The sequence below is a fragment of the Talpa occidentalis genome, unplaced genomic scaffold, assembly GCF_014898055.3.
Source record: "Talpa occidentalis isolate TD23 unplaced genomic scaffold, MPIMG_talOcc4v2.1 talOcc4.7, whole genome shotgun sequence".
NCBI classification, from domain to species: Eukaryota; Metazoa; Chordata; class Mammalia; order Eulipotyphla; family Talpidae; genus Talpa; species Talpa occidentalis.
Window position 1 is genome coordinate 100,322,387 of NW_023605083.1, and position 21,778 is coordinate 100,344,164.

Here is a 21,778-nt window from a genome sequence, read left to right on the forward strand (position 1 = left end):
TAAAGGTGGAGAAGGGTATGTGCTAGTGTCACTTCACTGATAAACACAGAAATTTGAATTTCATATAATATCCATGTGTCACAAAGTATTATTCCTTTTATTCTTTTTGGACCATGTAAAAATGTAAAAACCATTCTTGATCAATGAACTGTGGGTTGCTGGCTTGTGCTAGGACACTGGGGCCTGAAGTCCATGAACGATGGACTAGTCCCACACAGGGAGAGGGCAGAAGGGGTGATCTGGGGCTCGGAGTAGTCCCCAAAGCTTCACATCCCATCAGGGGAGTTTCCCACTCAGAGATCCTCATCCTGCAGAGGGAAGGATCCCCAGGGTCTGGGAGGGAATGGGCCCAGGACTGACTGCTATCTGCGACCACTGTCTGTGGGCACCTACTGTGACCCCCAGGGCACAGGCCTCACCTTCCTTCCTGCCATTCAGAGGTCCAGGAGGACCTCTTTGTCCAAGAGGCTGGCATAGGGAGCTCTTCAGCGCTGGGCTTCATGCCACACACCCCGCCCAGCAATTTCCCCTTTTATCTATTTTCTGTGTTAGGGCTACCTCCATAGAAGCCTTCTTTTATAGAAAGTACTCTGCTATAATTTTTTTTTTTTAGGATTTATTTATGTATGCATACAAAAGCTGGGGTACAGGCCAGAGGTGCGGGGGGTGAGAGAACTCACCAGAGACAGAGTGGGGAACAGAACAGGCAGACTAACTGAAACCTACTGCTGAGGGGAGCAGCGGGTGAGACAGGAGAGGTCTGTCTCGCCATGTGGGTTTCTCCCTGGCCCGGGATCAAACTCGTGCTGCAGACGCTGTGGGTTGCTTCATAGTGTAGTGCTTAACCCCTTGCGCCACCAGGGAGGCCCTGTTCTGCTATAATTTAAGATTTGGAAACCATCGCCTAAAACATTACAGGGGCTCCCAGAGGCCAGAAAGTTTATAGGGCCCAAAGGAATGATTCCCAAATGGTGGATTATCAGCCCAAGGTGTTCCCTCCCACTGCCCACCCTAGGAGGCAGCCCTGCAGCAGAGGAGGAGCTAGGAAGGGACTTCTGTGTCTGTAGGATCCTCCCTAGTCTGGCTCCACTTCCAGACCAGACAGTCCCAGACCACCTGCCTTCCAGCTTGGCTCCTTCACCTGGTTTTGGGCTCCCGAGGGCCAGGCTCTGCACCTCTGGCATCACCCATGCCACAGATGAGCCCACTCAGGTCCTCCCTGCAACCTTTCAGTTGCCCAAATGCTATGCTCTCCCTACCTCCAACTTACCAGCCCAGAATCACCCCACTCCCACCCCCAGTAAGTCCTTCCAAACTCAACGGCCCCCCTCTCCCCCTACTGCTTTCCCACGGTGTCTCCTTTGTGCCCCAGCAGTGCCTGGCACTGGGCGTGAGAGCTCACCCCTACCTCAGGCAGGGCTCTCAGGAAGATGTGAGGGACTCTCTGGAGACCCAGGTGCCCACGGTCCCCTGAGGAGGACATCAGCCTCGTGGTGACTTGGAAAGGGCCTCTGGCTGAGAGCGCGTTAGCGATGAGCCATTACCCCGGCTGTAAGACGCTGACCCAGCAGGGCTGCTCCCGGCCTTCTACAGTCCATCTGTCTCCTGCTTAGGGCCTCACGGGAGGGGCTTCCTGGTGCCCAGGCAACCAGGTGTGTGGGAGCCCTGGCGGCCCCAGGATCGGGGATTCCTGGGCACATGGCTGGGAGCAGGGCAGCAGGGCCTCCTGCTCTCTCCAAGCTTCCACCCTCTCAGCCCTCTAGCTTGAGTGAGAGGCCCCCGCCATGTGCGGCGGGGCTTGGTGACTAACCCCACCACCACTCTGGCTCAGGGCCAGGCAGGGATCCAGCATGTGGGTTGCTCTGGTACTCAGTTTCTTATCTGTAGAGTGGGACGATCACCTTTCCTTCTATCTTGTTAGCAAGATTGAAAGTGGGCAGTTTCAGCGGATATAAAGGAAGAGGGGAGCCTGTTTGGTTCACGCTTTGGGGCTATTGCCCAGACCTGACCCAGGGGCCATATGGCCTCTGAGGCTCCTGGTTACTTGGCTCCCCGGGGTGCCAGGCTCATGGACAGGGAGGCTCTGCCTGTTCTAGATAACCACACTAGGGCTATGGAGCAAAGCTCCAGGAGGGAAGGTTTCATTTCTGCACCAGAAAGTGCTCCATATGGCCTTGGCCTGTCCACATGGCAGTGGCGAGGGACAGGGGCTCCATTCTGCCCTCCAGGGTGATTTGAATGGAGCCCACAGACCGGGGGTTGGTGAGCCTTCATGAAGTACACTTGGCTCCCTCCCGGAGCTCCCAGGTGGACAAACAGTGTGAGGTCCTGGGAGGGGGGTGGGCAAGGTTCACACGTGTTCCTGAGACCCTGGCCTAGGGCTCCTGAGGAGGTGGTGTTGCAGCCTCTCCTTCCTGGCTGATCTGGACATAGCAGCCCAGCACCTGTGGAGCCTCTGGATCAGCGATAACTACGGAAAAGATGGGGAACACTTTCACGACTTCCCAGACTCCTCCATATGGCAGTCACTTGCAGAGAGTCTACAGGATGCTTCCACCTGGCTTTGGGGTCCTGCACCCATTTGTAGAAAATGTCCTGAGAACACTGTCATCGGCAGGCGGGGGTAGCGTTTCTCCCCTGAACATCTTCCTATACAGAAAAGAACACACCTGGCCACCTGGACAGTTCTGAGGGGCCAGTCACTCCTTCCTTTCCTGGTCCACTTCTGTGTCCTGAGCCCCAGCTCAGGGCTGGAGACACGAGACAGTGAGCATGGGCCCACGGGGTCTGGGGTAGGGCTGGGGGGAACATGCAAGCCAGCCTGGACAAGCAGGTGGCTAGGTGATCAGTGGGTGGGGATCCAGATGGTGGAGGCCCTGGTTTGAGCAAGAAGTCAGACCCAGGAAGGGGGCTGCCAGGCACAGCTCACTGGGCCACAGGACACCAGGGTGGCAGGGAGAGGCCGGCACTGGGCCCATAGACTGATCACACATCTCTCCCACAGGAACGCCAGCCCTGCAGGCCTGCTGCTGACCATGGTGGTGGCCCTCATCTATGTGATCGCCCTCCTGTATGAGGAGTGAGTAGGCGCCATTTCGGGCTGGGAACCAGGGCTGTTGTCTGGTGTAAGGGTGGCTACTAAGCTGGCCCTGTTTCTTCCCTCAGGGCCTGTCCTGTGATCAGGGCAGCTTGGGCTGGCTGCCTGTCACTAGGCCACACCAGGTCACTGGTCAGAGCAGCAGACGGGAGGTTTAGTGTGGGCTCAGTAGAAACTGGGGCCATGATAAGGCAGCTCCAGTCTCCTGTTCCCATGGGCACCCTCACTCCCTCCCTGCTCCGAGCAGCAAGACTTGGGGTGGTCACACTTCCCGGGGCCAGCTGATCGGAGCCTCTTTCCTTGCCCCCACAGGCCCTTTACTGCGGAGATCTACCGGCAAAAAGCCTCTCAGACCCACAAGAGAAGCTGATGGGGCGCTCGTCCACTTTGCTAGGGCCTGCTGCCCCCCAGCCTACCCCGAGTGCCAAGCCCTGCGAGGGGAGAATGGCGCCCGGCCCTGCTTGGTGCTCGCCCAGTGAGGGCTGCTCCAGTGCCTTGGATACCGCTGCCTTGGGGTCCCTGGACATGCTGCTGTGTGGCCTCTGAGCCCCCTCTTCCCACCATGTCTTGATGCACCAATAAAGGCACCCTGACTCCAGCACCCCCTCCATGTCTCTGTCCATTCACATGGGGAAGGCATGGGCGGGGACATGGGGACATGTTCCCCCGGAGGCCTCCGAGGCCAGCCCCTTGGCGGTCACCACTGTCCGTGCATTGAGGGAAGAGACTTGCCCAGTTGTTTGGGTCTCCTGTGCCGCCTACCTCACCCCTGCCCCAGGACTTCCTTCCTCTTCCTCTTCCCTTCAGGGAGCCCATCCAGCCTCAGGGTGGGGGTGTCATCATGATGCCCAGTGGCCAGACACATGTGCCACCCTGTGTGCCAAGGAGCTTCCAGTTCCTGTGAGCTTCTGTCCAGGGAAAGTGGTCAGATAGTGAAAAACATTAAGCCAGAAAATTTAAAAGTGACTTGGAAGTACCTGGTGGGGCTGGGAGTCCATGTTAGTTAGCCATGTGGTCAGGGGAGCCATCTCTGAGAAGGTGACATTTGAGCGGAGCCCCATGTGATAAGAGGGAGCAAACTGGAGGAAGAGCACTCCAAGCAGAGGGAATGGCAGGTGCAAAGGCCTGAGGTGCAAACAAGCTGGGTGCCCCAAACAGCAGGCTGTATAGTAGGCTCTATGGGACTGAGCTCACAACAGGTGTCAGCCACAAGGCACCTGGCCCCTGAGGCTGGCCAAGCGGTTGAGCTGGGTTGGGGCCCTATAGAGCACCAACCCTGCTGCAGAAAGCTGGACTGTGACACTCATGTTGCTCCAAACCCCAGGCCACTAGGTCATTCCCAGATCTCAGGATTATTAGGAAATCACAAATGCACCCCCCCACCACCTTACCTTGTGCCAGCACTGCCCCCCTCTTTGCCTCTGAGGGGCCTGTTTCTGGATGGAAATGTGCCTGCTCTGAAAACTGGCATGGAACAGGCCATGGGGAGGCGCTGGGGCCAGGAAAGCATGAGGGGCTACCTTGCTTCACCCAATCTGATGAGCTATGCTCAAACTGACTAGAAGGAAAGGGCCTGTGGACCACAGATACCAGGCTTACCCCGACTCTGATGACCTGTCTGGCCATGTCTTGGGGCTCCCATGCATACTGCTCTGTTAGAAGCAGAAAAGACGGGCTTTTGGCATCTGGGTGGGCTTCCTAGATGGGATCAGAGGGCCTGGACCCAGCACTCAAGTCCCTTCCACACTCCTTGGGCACACCCTTTGTCTCTGGTTACCGATGACATTTCTTTCCTAATCCCGCCTGGACCTCATGTCACCACCACATGTTCTGCTCGTTGGCTGGCCCCTCCTGGCCCAGCCTTACCGGAGCAGGCCCCAGCCCTCCAAGGGCACAGGATTGGCCTTTCTCCTGTTCATGTTGGGGGTAAGCCCAGACTCCACCTGTGCACACAGTGCCCAGAGTCTCAGTGTCCTTTGTTATAAAATGCCTGTCATAAGCATATCTGCCTGTGTATACACAGCAGGCATTCAGGCAGTGCTGGCTGGGCTCCCCTCCTTACCTATGGGGTTCCTCAAACTCTTTGGTATCTGGAATAGAGAGTCTGTCTCAGGACTTGAGTGTCCCTGAGAAGCTTCTAGTCTGATCTTACCCAGAGCTTCGTTATCTGCATCTTCTCGCATACCTCCAGGAACAGGGAACTCACTCCTCCACATGCACCTCTGTGAACACAGCCTTTGAGGACATGCTATCCCCTCCATGACCGGAGCTGTCCCTTTTTTTTTTTTTTTTTTTTTTTAATGCAGGTTGTGTTTTTTAAAAAGATTTATTTACTTATGCATACAAGAACTCGGGTACAGGCCAGAGGTGCGGGGAGTGAGAGGACTCGCCAGAGACAGAGTGGGGAACAGAACAGGTGGATTGACTGAAATACACCAATGAGGGGAGCAGTGGGTGAGACAGGAGAGGTCTGCTGTTCCATGTGGGTCAGCTCCCTGGCTGGGGATCGAACTCTTGCTGCAGTGGCTGCTGATAGCTTCACAGTGCTGAGACTTAACCCCTTGTGCCACCAGGGAGGCCCTGGGAGGGAAGTTTTTAATGGCTTTCTGGTTTCTCCCAAATTAGACACAGCCAAAGTAAAGCAGCACAGACAGTCCACAGCACAGACAGTCCACAGCACGGACTGGCCTTGAGGTGCAATGGCTCTTTCATGAGCTCCAGAGTGGTAGCCTATTTCCTGGCATTTAAGCAGCCTTGGCCCACTCCTGGTTACTGATCAACCTGCTCCTGGTTTGCTCCTGCAGCCCCCGCCCTTAGCTCTGCAGCCTCATGGGTCATTTACTATTGTTGTTGTTCCCTCCAGGACCTGCCCCCTAAACCAGCTGCACTTTCTCATTCACAGTCACAAAACCGGAACCCCCATCTTCCAGAAGAACCCAAGGCTGGGAGAGGGCAGGAGCTGTGCTGTCAGCCCAGACCCCCGCTGTAGCTGAGCCCCTGCTCCTCCAACTATAAAATGGGAAGGAGGGCCCAAGGGACCCCAGAGGCACGAAACGCTGGTCTAGGCCTGACCTAGGCAGGGCGAGTCTCCTAGCGTCTCCAGCTCACAGACCAGAAGAGCATGGGCACAGCCCTGAAAAGCGCAGCTTTGAAAACCTCAGCCTCTCTGGTGTGGAGAAAGGCGCCGGGGAGGCGCGGGGGGGTGGGGGGGGCGATTCCACTCTTGCTCGGTTCCAGCCTGGGGTCCCAAGGCGGGAGTCCTGTACTTTCCAGGCCCCAAACTTGCAGCTTCGCCAGCACCCCCAGCCCGGCGCGCCAGGCTCCGGCCCCGCTCCGCCGCGGCCCGGGCCCTCTGCCGCCCTCTGACGGCGGGAGCGCGCGGCGCCGGCTCCGGCGCTGAGGCCGCCGCCGGGAAGCGCGCACAGGAAAAGGGGGCGGGGGCCGGGCCCGGGGGGCTCTGCTCTGAGTACAGCGCGAGATGAGGGGAGCAAAGCCGCGGCCCGGTGTCTGGCCTCTGCAAGCGCCTGCTATTGCGCTGCCGCTATTACGGGATTACTGCTGTGATTCTCTGGGGGAAACTGAGGCCCAAGGAAAGCGAGCGGGCATGCGGATGTGTCGCGGGCGGGCGTCTGTGCCCCAAGCCGCAGGGGGCGGCGGCGCAGCCAGAAGCCACTGAGGCCCCTGGGCGGAACAGCGGGGGCTCCGCGCCCCTAGCGCCAGCCGGACCCGGGCTTGGTTTTCTTGCGGCGCCCAGGGCGCTGCGCCGGCCGCAGCCCGCCGAGGTCGCGGGGGGCGGGTGAGGGCGGGCGGAAAGGTGGGGGCCGCGGGGCGTGACGCACCGACTGGGAGGGCGCGGGGCGGGGCGGCCCGGCGGGCAGCATATAAGGGCCGCCGCTGGGCGCCCGGAGCCAGAGCGAGCGACTTTGCCCAAGAGTCTGAGCCGAGCTTGAGCCGGAGCCAGCGCCCGCGCCAAGCCCCAGCCGCAGCCCGAGCCGCCGTCGGAGTCCGAGCAGAGCCGCTCGGCCTCTCCGCCCCGCGCCCCGGCCGCCCTCCGCGCTTCTCTCGGCCCGGACCCGCCCCCGCGGCCCCCGCGCCCAATGAAACTGGCCGCGATGATCAAGAAGATGTGCCCGAGCGACTCGGAGCTGAGTATCCCGGCCAAGAACTGCTACCGTATGGTCATCCTCGGCTCGTCCAAGGTGGGCAAGACCGCCATCGTGTCGCGCTTCCTCACGGGCCGCTTCGAGGACGCCTACACGCCCACCATCGAGGACTTCCACCGCAAGTTCTACTCCATCCGCGGCGAGGTCTACCAGCTGGACATCCTCGACACGTCCGGCAACCACCCCTTCCCCGCCATGCGGCGCCTCTCCATCCTCACAGGTGAGCGCGGGGCCCGGGGCAGGGCCGCGGGCGGTGGGAGGGCGCTGCGCCCGCGGGAGGTGCGGGGCCCCTGCTCCAGGGGCGCCGGGCAGGGCCGGGGCCGGCGGGGCTGGCCGCCTGTCCCGCCGCCGCGCGCCGCTTTGCGCGCCGCAAGGTCACCGCGCCCCGCGTGGGAAGCCCCAAAGTCAGCCCAACTTAAGGTGTCCCTTGGGGCAGCCCTCCTCACTTGCTTCTTCCCCCTCTGCCCCCGCAGGAGACGTTTTCATCCTGGTGTTCAGCCTGGACAACCGCGACTCTTTCGAGGAGGTCCAGAGGCTCAAACAGCAGATCCTCGACACCAAGTCCTGCCTCAAGAACAAAACCAAGGAGAACGTGGACGTGCCGCTGGTCATCTGCGGCAACAAGGGTGACCGGGACTTCTACCGGGAGGTGGAGCAGCGCGAGATCGAGCAGCTGGTGGGTGACGACCCCCAGCGCTGCGCCTACTTCGAGATCTCCGCCAAGAAGAACAGCAGCCTCGACCAGATGTTCCGCGCGCTCTTCGCGATGGCCAAGTTGCCCAGCGAGATGAGCCCGGACCTGCACCGCAAGGTGTCCGTGCAGTACTGCGACGTGCTGCACAAGAAGGCGCTGCGGAACAAGAAGCTGCTGCGGGCCGGCAGCGGCGGCGCGGGCGAGGCGGGCGACGCCTTCGGCATCGTGGCGCCCTTTGCGCGGAGGCCCAGCGTGCACAGCGACCTCATGTACATCCGCGAGAAGGCCAGCGGCGGCGGCCAGGCCAAGGACAAGGAGCGCTGCGTCATCAGTTAGGAGCCCCTCGGCCCTCGCGCCAGCGGCAGAACCTAAGGAGGACCTTTTTGTTGAAAAGCCAAGTCTGATGTCCCGGCCAGCCCCGTGCGCCCCGGCCGCGTGCGCTCGCGGACCCGGGTCTTCCCTCCCCGAGACCCGGGCCCTGCGCACTGGGGAGGCGCAAACTAACGGGGACAGTCATCTGCGTTGGAAGGAAAGAGAACTGGCTAAGATCGGGACTCACCCCACCTCTGATTCCCCGTTCCCGCCAGGCACCCCCACTGTTTAGGGGACACCGACCCACCGCTGGGTGAATTTGTCTTGTTCACAAAGACCCAAGAATGGGGGCGGGTGGGGTGGTGGTAGAAGTTAGTCAGCCACTGTTAGACTTCAGGAGACCTCAGTTCTGCTGGAAGGGCAGGACAAACAGGGCATTACCTTGTCTGTGATTCCGGGTTGCCATGACAGCTGGGAAAGCCTCTGCCCTCTGGAAACTAAGGGGGTGTGGGTCAAATCATATTCAAGTGACTTGTTTACATGTGTGTGTGAAATTGCACAAAGAAAAAACATAAAACTTGCACTTTAATAGTAGTTCTGGTGTCATCATGGACATGAACAAAATCTTACCCAGGTGTTTATACTGTGTGTGTCTTTAAACTTATTGTTATTGTTCTTTTTATATAAAATAAAATAATTTAAAATGAAAAAATATGTTTCCTTTACTTTTAGAAAAGGCTGGAGGGGAAAGGGTGAGAAGGGAGGGTGTGGGGTTTCTACTTCTGTGGAATTAGAACTCACCTTTGCCAGGACTGGAAGATAATCCTCACATTCTGAAAACAGCTTCTTCAGCCCTCCTGGGAGAAAATGCTCAAAAAAAAAAAAAAAAAAGGGCTCCCATTTTCTGGGCTGGGGCCCTTCTTTTTAGGGAAGGATTCCTGAGAAAGGCCAAAATCAAGACTCAGGGCTCCCTGAGAGAATCATCTTTCTAGTCATTTCCCTGCTTAGTTTCCCTTCACTTTGGCCACAAAGGGCCCTGGAAGTGTACCCCAGTCATTTTGTTGCTATACTCAGAGAAGGCTCACGGGCAACCAACAAAAAGATCATCAATCTGAAACTCTCAGTTGGTTTGAGATGTCAGTCTGCTTTCACTGATAAGGAAATGTGGTCAAGAGACTGCTGCAGTGCCGGGCTGGCGCAGGACTCCGCCCACCACACTCCAGGGTGTGCCAGTGGCCTCCGCAGATAGTCAAGATCCCCCACCTCCTGCACCTCTCCAATTCTAGGATGTGCCCACTGTCCGGTGGAGTCCAGTTCTCTTCTCTGCCTTGCTGTCCCCTCTCAATAGTTGAGGGCACCCCACCCAACTCGAGACCCAGGTCTCTGCCACCCGTCTCTGTGCTAGCTCAGGACAAGCGACACCAGTCACAACTCAAATTCTTCACCCATGAAATACCAAGAACATGGGGTCACTGTAAGGATAAGTGTGATATTTGAAAACCTTTTAGCACCAGAGCCCACTGCTCAGTAATCCAAATAATCGGAGGCGTCAAGAAGGTACCCTGTCCTATAAGGGATACTCAAAATTGTCCCAGGGTGGGATTTCAATCCTGTTCTAATGGGGTGGGTCCCACCAGGACTCAGTTTACCTCTGCAGAGAATGGTCCAGGGGGCAAATCAGACAGATGACCCACCAGGCCAACTGCACCCTAGGGGCTGAAGCCACTCCCCAAATCAGAAGTTACTGATTTTACATTGGCTTTGCTGAGTGTGTGCATGAGTGTGCCCGAGTGTGTGCACACACACACGCACGCACATCGGGAGGGAGGAAGGTGCAGAGCCCAAGTTCTCACAATTTGTTCTGTTTCCAAGCAAAGTGAACATTTTCCTCTCAACTATCCCCAAAGAGGCATCTTACAATGAACTGTTTAGTTAAAAAACCATGATGTTCCGTGAGCAGAGTTTAGTTCTTTTAATTATAGTCAAATTAATTATAGTCAAAAAGCGTCACAGACACTGGACTATAGGAAAGTTTCCCTCTCTCTGCCCCGTTTCAGCCTTTCATAAAGACCCCGTGGTCTTCTATTTCTATGTACTCTCAGAGCCTTAAAACTGGCCCTCACACTATGCTAGAAATTTCAAGAAAATAAACAATTCAGCTAAATAATAGTCCCAAGGGAGAACTGGCCTAGTAGCTAACAACCTACTAAAATTCAGCCTTCTCTGCCAAAGACACTGACACCTGATATCCCCCTTCACACGTCCCTGAGCTCCAACCTGCATCTTCTGACAGGTAGCTGCAGGTAGACAGGAACAGAACCCCAGCTAAAAACACCCTCAACCAATATTCCTGCCAACGAGGCCAGTTGGCAGGCATCTGTTAAGCCCCTGAACTGGTGAGCACAGATTATGTGCTCATTTCTAGATCTCAACAATATTCAGTTACTTCTCACCTCATCCTTAAGAGGCAAGGTGGAGAGCTGCTCTTCCCTCAGCCTGATAGTCAAAGGCAGAGCACATAAATAAAACACTTCACCTGGAAGAAATGGGGGTGTTTACAAACATTTATAAACAGAATTTGGCTGTATAATGTCCAGGTGTAGCTCATCCTGCCTCTACACAACTGACTCACCTGTCGTACCTGGCCAAGGGATGGTCACAACTGTCACTTAGAGCTTTCTTTCTCTGAACAAAAGGCGCACCATGAACCCCTCTGCTGCAGAGCTAGTCAATGCTCACAGGAGGCTCCGATGAGAAGGGCAGAGCAAGGATTATTTTTTATTTTTATTTATTTTTTTTAAGATTTATTTATACAGGAACTGGGGTACAGGTCAGAGGCATGGGAGGGTTATTTTAGTAGTGTGAAGTATTTGCAAACTTCTGACTACTTCACTTTCCCACTCATCAAGACTGTAAATGTGTGAAAAGACCAGTTGCATGAATCTGTACCAATATCCCAAACAATGAAATACATGGAGAGTAAGGTAGAATATGTTTTTCCTTCATACTTAGGACCAGAGAGGATCCACCAGAAACAGACTAGGGAACAGAACAGGCAGACTGACTGAAACACACTGCTGAGGGGAGCAGCGGGCGAGACAGGAGAGGTCTGCTGTGCCATGTGGGTTTCTCTGTGGCCGGCCGGGAAACGAACCCGTGCTGCAGAGGCTGCGGTTAGCCTCACAGTGCAGCAGTCTACGCGCTGGCCACCGGGGAGGCCAGGGATTATTTTTCAAACCAGGGTAACAGTCTGAAATGTCAGAAGCAGCAAAGTCTGCTTTTTTGGAAACTTGTCTGAGCTTACCCTCAGCACCAGGGGGGAGCATTATGGGGTCTTTGCGGTTTGGTCATCCTCAGGCATTAAATGGCTAAACGAGCTGACTGAAAGTGACAGGAGACAAGGAGCAAGAGCTAAAAGTAACAAGTACATGTAGGTGGCGGAGAACCTGGAGAGAGGCCACCCCCTCCCTGGCAGGGCATCAAGCTGACACCCCCACAGACATAGTTACATTCACTGACTCAAACATAAAAGGAATTAAAGTGTGTGGGGGAGAAGGGGGCCTCCACCACCCTGTAGTTATCAATACCACGTTTATTCTCTCAAGGCCTTTTCTTTTACCATTTTAAATCCACGCCATATGAATGCAGGCCTAATTTATCCAGTGAATTCTATGCAAATGTTTCATGACACTGCTGTTAACAGGAACAATATGTACCTGGTACACACTGATCATACCCAGGGGGAGGGAGGGGAGAGCAGGCAGGAAGCAAAGGGGAGCCGCCTCCTTTCCTACTGTGCTCTTCAGAGCTGTCAGCGGAGCCTGAATACACAGCAGATGGCCCCCTCCCCAGAGGTAGGGGTAGAGTGCTCCCCCCCCTCCCCAGCCTTCAGGAACATTCTCACTTCCACCAGCAGGCACTCAAGTTATTATGCATCTAGACATATGGATACATACAAGGAAGCACCAATGAAGCATGCCAAGTTCGAATGCTGGCTCCTTGCACAGTCAATGCCAAGTTCAACTAAGGAAGCAGTACAACAGCCCCACTCAACCACAAAGTTTAGAGTTGGGAGTTCAGAGAGTCACACTCAGTGTGGTGGGGAGAGAATAAGGCCATTGGCTCTCCTGTGTCTTTCTCAGGCACTCCTGGAAGCCAGCCTCACTCTACTCCTTGGGGATCTCAAACATGCAGAGGCTCTTGTACTTTTGCAGAAGTTCATTCTTGGTCCTGACTTGCTCTCGGAGGCTGTGCAGCTGTTGCTGCTGCTGTTCAGGGCTCAAGTGGATGCCGGGCATGGTGCTGATGACTTTGCGCATCTCCTGGAACTTAGTTTTGAGGGCATTCAGGTCCTGGTGGATGTCTGGGCTGTCCTTGTCCATGCTGTAAGGGGCAGAGGGCAGGCATTAGCATTTGCAGTTTAGACCCAGAAGATGCCTGGCTTTCTTCCGCTACACCCTACAGAACATGCTGTCTTCCTACATTATCTTTTAGAACACTTTGTTTTCTATCTGTTCTCTTACTAGGCTGTGTGTCCCCAGAGGACAGGGACCCGTTCTTTCTTACATGGGTAGGCAGGTGACAGTTGCTCAGTGAAAGTGCCCCTGAGTCTGGTAGTGCCTGTGCAGCCCCTCCCAGAGGAAGCTCGTAAAATCAGATGCTGAAACTCTGTATTAGCTCAGAGGCAGGGACTATGTGCTTTGTTCACAGCTGTATCCCTATGCCCCAGCCCAGCCAACAGGGGACTTGGGGGCACTCAGATAACATTTATTGAAAGAATGAATGCTCTGCAAGTAATAAATGTCTGTTGAATGAATGAATGCACCATTACCAATATCAGATGACAAATGCCAAGCTAAATTTGCTGAAATATTATATTTCTTTTCATTTGAGGCATTGCCAGGTCAAACACAAGACCTTACCAGCTAGCAAGAGCTAATTTTAGCTGAGTTTTAATGCTTGAACTGTTAACAGAAAAACTAATTTCCACAGACCTATTCATAAATTTTATATTAGTTACAAGCTTTTGGAAATTTTTTGGCAGGTAGGAGTTCTCGCCTACCACAGTCCTGTAAACTCCTTGCCTTCGGGTCAAACTCATTTTAAAGGTTCAGTCATTTCCCATCTCACAGCTGTTATTAGCTGCCCAGAGACCCATGGTCCCCTGTCACTGCTAAATTTAAAGCAAAACAAGAACAGGAACCTTTACCCAAGATCAAAGAAACAGACTGACAGTTGCTCCTGTGCTTTTCTAAAAGCTAGTAAGGGGGTGAGCTTCTGAAAACAAGCAATTGAGACCAAAAACCTAGAAGTTAAATGATCAGGTTGTTCTGAAAGTCAATCATTGAGGCTTAAGAGGGGAAAACTGTCAATGATGGTATTTTTTTTTAAAAAACATTCATCCTTGGTGGGAAATTTCAACCCAGATGGTTTCAATTCATGTTTATAATCCATCATTTCTCTGATTACATAGACAGAAGATCCATTTTTCCTTGCAATTCACTGGCTATGGCTCATGCCTGGCAAAGGAGATAGCTTCCAGGGCCTGTTCACTATCAAAAGCTCTAATACCAAGGAAAGACACGGAAGAGCAATCATTTATTCTAGGGAATAAACAGTGAGCCAAATATTTCTTAGTGTCATTTGATGCCCTCAATTTAGATATATAATTGATGTTTTACCTTATCCCAGTTTCTAGGGAGTACGTGGTATCCATGAGAACTGCAAACTACTTGTAAGGAAGCAAACAGTGAACATCTCTTATTTTAGTTTTTTAGATCTCAGATGAGATCAACAATTCTGGATAGAAACCATTGGACTTTTGAAATCATTATACTTGATGGCATATATGTTAACACAATGTTACAAATTTAAGTCTCAAGGAAGTTTTAAAATTAAAATATATTTTTAAGAAAACTAGTTCACACCCCATAAGTCTGAAAGAACACATTTAGGCAAAATTATATAAAATAAAAAATATGAAAAGAAGTTATGATAATTCAGTTCTGGAAGCAAACATAACCTGGCCTAAAAGAAGATTTAATTCTGGAAGTAAGAAGTGGGCCATGTTTAAGATGCTCATTTCTGAAAACCCCCAAATCTCAAGGGCTGTCCACTCTCCTGGTGAGCTTTTTGGTCAAGGAGACAGTCTTCTGATAATAAAGAAGGAGCTACATGAAAAGCCTGCCTGGAGGGGAGCTAAGCTGAAAGGGGGCCATGCAGCCCACAGTGAGGTCTACTCCACAAGCTTCCCAGCCTGCCCTAGTTGGTGGAGGTAAATAATGTGGGCCTCCTGGAGTGAGGAAAGCACTTTATTCAGGATATAGCTGCAAGCAAGTGGGAACCTGCTAGGCCAAGATGACTGTGAAATATTCAATCCAAAAGAAAAGAGACAGGCCTGAATATTGAGCGAATCCAAGCAGAAAGCTCCAAATGGGAGACTGCTTTGTGCCCAATGTTAGTCATCAACCAACTTTAGACAGAAAAAAGAGACAGACAGAATAGACCAGGTCTAGAAGCATGAAAAACAGTACAAAAAGAGCAAGGTGCAGACACTTTGGTCCTGTCTACCACAGTTTTAAAGATGGACAAAAATACTTCTGCTCTGCTCGATGGACAGACCATGTCCTGCCGGTCTTTTGAAGTGTGCACATCCCAGGCGATGCTCAGCATGGCTGCCGCACAGACCTCCTGCATTTGTGTCACCAGACTCCCCAAAACATCACAGGTTTAGGTGGGTGAGCATAAGAAGGACGCTTACCATCACAGCTAATTACACACGGCTTAATCTGTGGTAGCGATGCTTTAGGACTGCCAACAGATGAAATACAGAGCAAAAATGTGTCCACTGTTAATTTGGAAGCACAAGGAACCCACTAGTACGCTGAAGCCCACCTTCATCCAAACCCAAGTCACTTCTTTGACCTCTTGGTGGCACCTGGTTCCCCATTTCTTTCTCCTCAAAATTTCTCTCCCTCTCAGACTCTCCCCCCACTGTCTAGTTGGGCCAGTCCTTGCCTGCTCCTCCCCGCTCTACAACCTGGCTGGTTGCCATATGTCTAAAATAGTGAGTTGTATTTCTTTTCCTGTGATAGTAATAGGTGCTAGAGGGAAAAAACTTAAAAGTGACTGACACCCAAGACTTAGAAAAGGAAAGTCCCTCAATCCCATGCCGCAAAGATAACCTCTACTAACGTGGTAGATGGTGTTTTGTGTAGCTTCAAGGTATATATCAAGGCGTACACCTACGGGTTATTTGTTTTGACGAAAACATGTGCACACTGCACACGTGGTGCCAATTCTTGTTTTTTTTTTCACTTACCGGTGCACCTAGGATGTCTTTCCTTGTCAAATCGCATACCGTGACAAGCTAGTCACTGATGGCTGTATTTGGGTATTTGCAATTTATCACTTGCAGTCAGAATGGCAATAAACATGCTGAACCTGTAGCTGTATGTGATGGTGCAAGTACTGTGATAAGGAAATATGCCAGAAATGGTATTTCTGGGTTAAAGGTTATATATTAAATTTTCGGCTGATTACCAAAATGTCCCCCAAATAGGTTGTATCTGGAAAACATCAGCTATTACCTATCTATCTCCTTTTGCATCTCTCTGCTTTAGTTCTGCCAGCACCTATGGGAAGAAACACCTATGGGAGAAGGGTTTTGAACCTCATGGCTTTGCTTTTATCTGCTCATAGGGTTAAAAGTGAAAAATACTCCTTTTTAGGGAGGAGTAACAAAAGGTTCTGCTGCTAAAAGAAGTTTGGTTAAATAGCCCAGAATGTGTTCATCTGCTCCCGCCTCTTCAGCTACAAGAACTCCCTGGCCCAGCCCACCTTCCTGAATTTCAGCTTCTTCTCCACTAGTTACCAAGTATTTTCTCCCTGGAGTCTGGGGAGACTTGCAAAAATCCCAAGAAGATTCACTGCCTCCACAGCACACGCCATCTCTGCTGGAGGGCACCCCCGCACATGCGCTGGCATGTGGCCCAATGTTCGCCCAGCTACCAGTTCTGTGAACTCCACCTCCTACCTCTCTCAAGTCCAGCCCTGCCTCCTCCCACTGTCGCCAATTTCCTGCAGACCAGGGTCTTCTCCTCCTAAACCCCACTGCCTATGTACAGTACCAAAATTGAAGTCTGAGCCCCAAACCTTTGATGGTTCTTTCTACTTCCAGATAACACCTGCCAGGCAAGTTCACACTGTGAAGGCCAGCAGGTCCACCCAGAAGCAGCCTCTGACCTTTCTAGGCTCAATGTCCCACTCTTCCCAACCAGGGCCTGCCTCTGTGAGGCCTGTGTCCCAGCAGGTGCCCTGTGAGTTACACTGAATGAACAGAGATGAAGTGGCAGAGGAGTGAACAGGTTTGTAAGCAAGAATTCCTCCAAATAGTGTAGGTGTTCCCTATCTGGACACACACCCTCTTCACTGGGCTGTGGCTGAGGGGAGGAAAGTGAACGGCAGAGAGGGCTGCAGTAAAACAAGGGCAGTCAGTCCTGTGGAGGCATGTGTCCATTTTCTGAACTTCTTTGCTGCTGCCGCTTCCTGCACTACCCAAAGGAGGCCTCAGCTGGTGTGGAATGCCAGTCAGATTAAAATAGGCACTTGTGTAGGGAGAAGCAGGTCAGTAACACCCTGTTATACCATGAAAGTGGTTCTGCCAGGATTCTGAGGTCTTACTGACCTGACCCAACAAGACTTGTTTTAAGTGCTATGGGCACAGCGTGACAATGCAGTGTGCTCATTGCTTGAGCTCCAGCTGCAGAATCAAAGATGACTCTCTTCTACCTACCCAGCAACTAAAAAATTTAATTAAAAAATGTTCAAGTACCATGTTGACAGAATACTTTTTTACTAGGAGAGCCAAACCATTGGACAAGACAGTGACAACAGCAATTTAGAATTTCTAGACTGGAACACTTAGTTCCAGACTAAGATTAGATGCACAAGTTTGGAGGGAAAAAAAAAATTATAACTTTTCTTGGTCCAACAGGTTTCATTTCATCCCTCCTTTATTATATAGGTACTTCTCAAGGAGTTGAGGTTTATAACATATCTTTTAGGCATAAAAAATTAATTTTTCTTTTCCCTTTTTTAATTCTTAAAAAAAAAACATAAATGTGTACTTTTAAATCATTCATTCAACAGAAAGGCACTAGGAGGGGTGAAAGTGGTAAGGGCTCGGTGAGGCTTTTCTGACACCAGGCGGTGAGCACCCCAGCCAGGAGGACGGCAGGAGCTAGGAGCTCTCCAAGTGGAGGAGGGAGCCTCTAAGCAACATAGCAACTCTCAGGCAAAGAAGGGCAGGCAGCCATCCTGCAGAGGCACCCAGAGCGTGCACAGCGGGAGGCCTTGGAATCAGGATGACGTGCTCTAGGCTCTGTGCTGCAGTCCAGGCAGGCATCTGAACATGGTCTGCAGAGATTCCTGAAGGGAGGCCTGAAAGTTTTGGCTCAATGTGGGAAGAACAGGGAGCCCTGGAGATCTTGAGTAGAGAAAAATTAAACTGATAATATGCACAAGATGAATTAGAGAAAGGAATATAAAGCAAAGTGCTAATTAAGGAGTGATTATAAGGTCCCAAAATGAGGTTAGAAGACCTGAACAATGAATGGTACCAACAGGATAGGAAGTAAGGGAGCAGATTAAAGACTAAACGTCCATGAACTAAAGCACCATGCATCTCAGATGGGCCACTAGGAATTGCACTAGGAAAGGTGAAGATGCTAAGGGTAAATAGTGCCAAGGAAAAGTGAGGAATGACAAGTCTTAAAAGATATTTAAATGTACCATGAAGATTTAAGAACTAAAGCAGTTTCGTACTGGAGAGAATAGAAAACCCAGAAGTAGAGCAGAAAACATATGGGGATTCAGCGTATGATAAGGGCTGCAACTCAAGCAGGGAAAACAATGAATATTCAGTAACAGCAGTGGGAAGACAAACTATCTGGGGGAAAAGCTGCCTCCCCTCAACTCTTTTCATCAAAATAAGATCCAGAAGCATCAAAGAATTGAAAGTAAAAATGAAAGCATAAAAGTCACAGGAAAAAGGGATCAATAGCTATTATTTTATTAGAGAGGAAAGGGCTTTCTAAAGAAAACTCAGATGCCATGAATAAAAAGCTTAATAAATATGCCTACATAAAATGAAATGCTTCTGAATAACAAAACAAAATCCAAACAAACAAAAACAAGAACAAAATCAAAAGAAAAGTAAAAATTTGAGGGAAATATTTACCAATATACTTGACAAAGGTCCACCTGACTTACTACACAAAGAGCTCAGAAAAAGAATAACCTAATAGAAAAGGGGACACTTCATAGAAAAATTGATATAAACTTGCATATAAAAATGCTTTATTGATATACAAAAGCCACAAATCACCACTGGATGTTTATAAAGATGATTCAACAAAGCCAGATACTTACAAAAATCAGCAGACACTAATAAACAAAGTAAGCTCCCTGAGTTGGTGGGGGGAAGGTATAAGGAGTGGTAGATGGGGGAGAAAAACACTACTGGACACTTTCTTGTGTCAGGCATTATGTTAAGGTCTGGGCACATGTGGCAATTACAATAAAATTCCTGTCCTTGAAGAGTTCACATTCTAGTCAGGGGAGACAATAAAAATATCAATAACCACTACCAAATTGTCACATCAAGAATTCAAATAAACACAAGGAGAAATTTTTTAAAAGACACAAATTGAAATAATCTATCCTTTCTGACCTATATGATTAGTTCAAGTGAAAAAGTTTAATAGTGATGGGTGATGACAGGAGTGTGGAAAACAGCCACCAATACACTGCTGGTAGAAGGACAAATTTATAGACCTTCAGAATTTGCTAATAGATCAAAATTTTGAATTTACATATGACATTGCTAGAAATTTACTCTGTAGAGACTCTCAAGAGTTTACAAAATGGCATTTATTAAGAGGTTCACTGTAGAGCTGACGGCAATAGTCAAATACCAGAAACAGTGAAAGTGGCCTTGAGCAGGGAACTGTTTAAACAGGTGATAGCATATTCATAAAATGGAATATTGCACAGCTTGAAACAAGGGAAGGAACTGAGAGAAGAGGTTTACTTTCCATTTTATATCTATGGGTACTCTCTGACTATATCTATGGTCAGACATGCCAGAGAAGTTACCTCTGTTTTTCTTGGTTGCCAGTCTAAAAGTCAGATGCAAAAAGACAGGGGGGCTGGGGGGGGCAGTATCCAATATTCAGTTTTTAAATTTTCTCTTTAACCCTACTTCCAGTATGGTTCACCTCTTCTACATCCTGTAATGTGCTTGGTGTTGCCCAGCCAAGATACACTCTGGCTTATTCTTTTCCATGACAAAATGAAAGGAGAGTCACCACTCTGCTTGAAATGATGGGAGAGGACTACAGGATCTGCTTCTTAAGTAGATTTTTTACAATTCCCCTGTTCTTAGTTCTCCTTCAGCCTCTATTTCTAGAGATCCTTGGTACTGGAAATTCCTGAGATTTGGAGGAAGTCATGATAAAAGACAGCTGCTTCTTGGGGCTGGAAGGTGGATTAGCTCTTGGCCATCACTTTGTGATAGTTACTTCCTCTCCTATTTTGTTTTGTTGTTGGTTTTTGTTTGTTTGCTTGTTTTATGCTTTAAAAAATATCTTTACTTCTTACTAGGAAAGTGTCAACATGAGGTTTGAATCCAAGATTATCCACTGACTTCAGAGCCCAAATTCTTGATAGAGTACCCTCCCTTCCCATCTAAATTTAAGGCCAGCTCTACCAGCTACCCAGTTGCTCTATTAGAGTGAAGGACTGCAATCTCTAGGGTCCAAGAACTGTCTCTGAGAATGTGTTTGTTTTCATTTTTCTATACTTTTATTATAGCCAGTATAAGTATATTGGACAACCCCTTTATAATCCTGCACCACCCCAGGACTGCAGGATCTACACTTGTGTTTTCAATCTCACTGCTGCTAAGAAGTGCTACTGGCTGATCACAAGTGAAGGAAAACAGCACAGAGTCAGCGTTACCCTATAAACAGTAAATTCACACTAAATTAGGTCAGGGTCTAATGTGAGAACAGAGACTTTGTATTTGTTTGAAAGTGGTGGAAGCATCACATTAATCCACATCACGTGAATCTAGTCCAGCTAGACTCCAAAGAGTTGGGCCACTAACAATACTTTCATGTTGTGAGCAGCAATCCCATTTCTGCAAAACATTCAAGAGTACATTCATGTTCACCTGAATATTATTGCAATAATTTTGTTTTAGTTAACTTTGTTTTGGGCTTTTAGTCACTGAATAAGACTAGGGATTGACACCTAGTACCTTGGTGCTGAAAATAACATAACAGTAAAAATAATTTAGGCAAATATGGGGATGAAGGAGACTTTGTATGTGTGGGATTCCTTTACGGGTCAAAAGCATACAATCACCTCCATTGATATTAAGTTACAACAAAGCTTTACTGAGTAACTTCTGTTCTTTGTTTCCCTTCATCTTTCCCTTCATCATCTCTCCAATTATTGTGAATTATGGGTTATTCCCGTTGTCCTTTTTTTCCTTCTAATTTATGAACAAAGTGGGGGTGAAAAGTTGGTCCCACAGCACTGTAGTGTGCTACACAAAATATGGATCATCTGCTGGAAGTGTTGAAAAAAGGAAAAGAATACTAGGGCTCATAGAAGTTTAACTCACTTTGGATCACAGGGATGCAAACTCGAGTAGTTCGACAGCATTTAGTCTCTAAACTGGTTTCATTTTTAAAGAGTATCTCCTAACTCTTATAAAGTCTGGCATACTCTCGGGGCTCAATTCCTTTGAAGAACTCATAGAAAGACTTGGTGAGGTCTTGGTAAAGGTCTCTTCCTTTTCTGGGACTGTTACCCTATCTCTACAGTGGGGGCGTATACCCAAAGCAAGCCTTTTGCAGCTCTGAAACAGTGTGACGAGAAACGGGAGTGTCGTGACTGATCCTCTCCTGGGCCCTTACCATTTGATGATGTTGTGAACTAAAGGTAAGAAGGAGTAGTTCTCCTCCTCCTTTACGCCAGCCGGTGACTGCGGCCTCGGAGCGGGCGACTGCTGTGGGTGAGATGCGGCGATCGGAGGCGGTGGCTGCGGAGGCTGCAGCGGCTTCGTCTCGGACAGCGGAGGCTCGGTCGGCGGCGGTAAAGCATCATCGGCCTGTCGTCCCGCGGCCACCCCGGCAGTGGCCATGGCACTCGGCACTCCACCAGTCTGGAAAAGAGACCTGAGAGCTCAGCCCGCCGAAAGTGTCGCGGATCCCTTACGTCACCACAGCGCGCCCGCCGGGAGACGCGAAAAGAAGGCTGTGAGCATGCGCACTAGGACGCGGGGCGGGGCCTAGGCACTGGACCGGTGGGAGGCTGTTACTAGGCAACGCGCGGTTGGTGGGGTCAATGGAGGGAGCCTGAATTTGTTTTTGAGTCATGATAGCTAAATTATTACATGGTCAGAAATGGGAGATTTACTTCAGAAATAACGTCTTTTGCCCA

The 21,778-nt window shown here is 50.4% G+C and overlaps 3 protein-coding genes across 6 annotated transcripts in view; 2 read left to right on the forward strand and 1 right to left on the reverse strand.

Moving 5' to 3' along the window:
- PEMT (phosphatidylethanolamine N-methyltransferase) overlaps window positions 1-3,697 on the forward strand; it is a 68,834-nt gene extending 65,137 nt beyond the window's left edge. For all 3 annotated transcript variants that reach the window (XM_037492095.2, XM_037492097.1, XM_037492096.2), the window contains exons 6-7: window positions 3,005-3,079; window positions 3,410-3,697. In XM_037492095.2, the coding sequence (XP_037347992.1) occupies window positions 3,005-3,079; window positions 3,410-3,467 (133 nt within the window). In that variant the 3' untranslated portion in view covers window positions 3,468-3,697. The remainder of the gene's footprint in view (window positions 1-3,004; window positions 3,080-3,409) is intronic.
- A 3,340-nt stretch (window positions 3,698-7,037) lies between these two features.
- RASD1 (ras related dexamethasone induced 1) lies at window positions 7,038-8,966 on the forward strand. 2 transcript variants are annotated; one of them, XM_037492461.2, is made up of 2 exons: window positions 7,038-7,480; window positions 7,734-8,966. In XM_037492461.2, the coding sequence occupies exons 1-2, from the start codon at window positions 7,195-7,197 to the stop codon at window positions 8,288-8,290; spliced, it is 843 nt and encodes a 280-aa protein (XP_037348358.1). In that variant the 5' UTR covers window positions 7,038-7,194; the 3' UTR covers window positions 8,291-8,966. The 2 variants fall into 2 exon arrangements, with proteins under 2 accessions (XP_037348358.1, XP_037348359.1); XM_037492462.2 differs by having other exon boundaries at window positions 7,145-7,480; window positions 7,808-7,890.
- Window positions 8,967-10,277: 1,311 nt separating this feature from the next.
- MED9 (mediator complex subunit 9) lies at window positions 10,278-21,545 on the reverse strand. Its single transcript, XM_037494015.2, has 2 exons — window positions 21,253-21,545; window positions 10,278-12,649 (listed from the first exon to the last, which is right to left on the reverse strand). Exons 1-2 carry the CDS (start codon window positions 21,477-21,479, stop codon window positions 12,433-12,435), a joined length of 444 nt encoding a protein of 147 aa, XP_037349912.1. The 5' UTR covers window positions 21,480-21,545; the 3' UTR covers window positions 10,278-12,432.
- Between the last annotated feature and the right edge of the window lie 233 nt (window positions 21,546-21,778).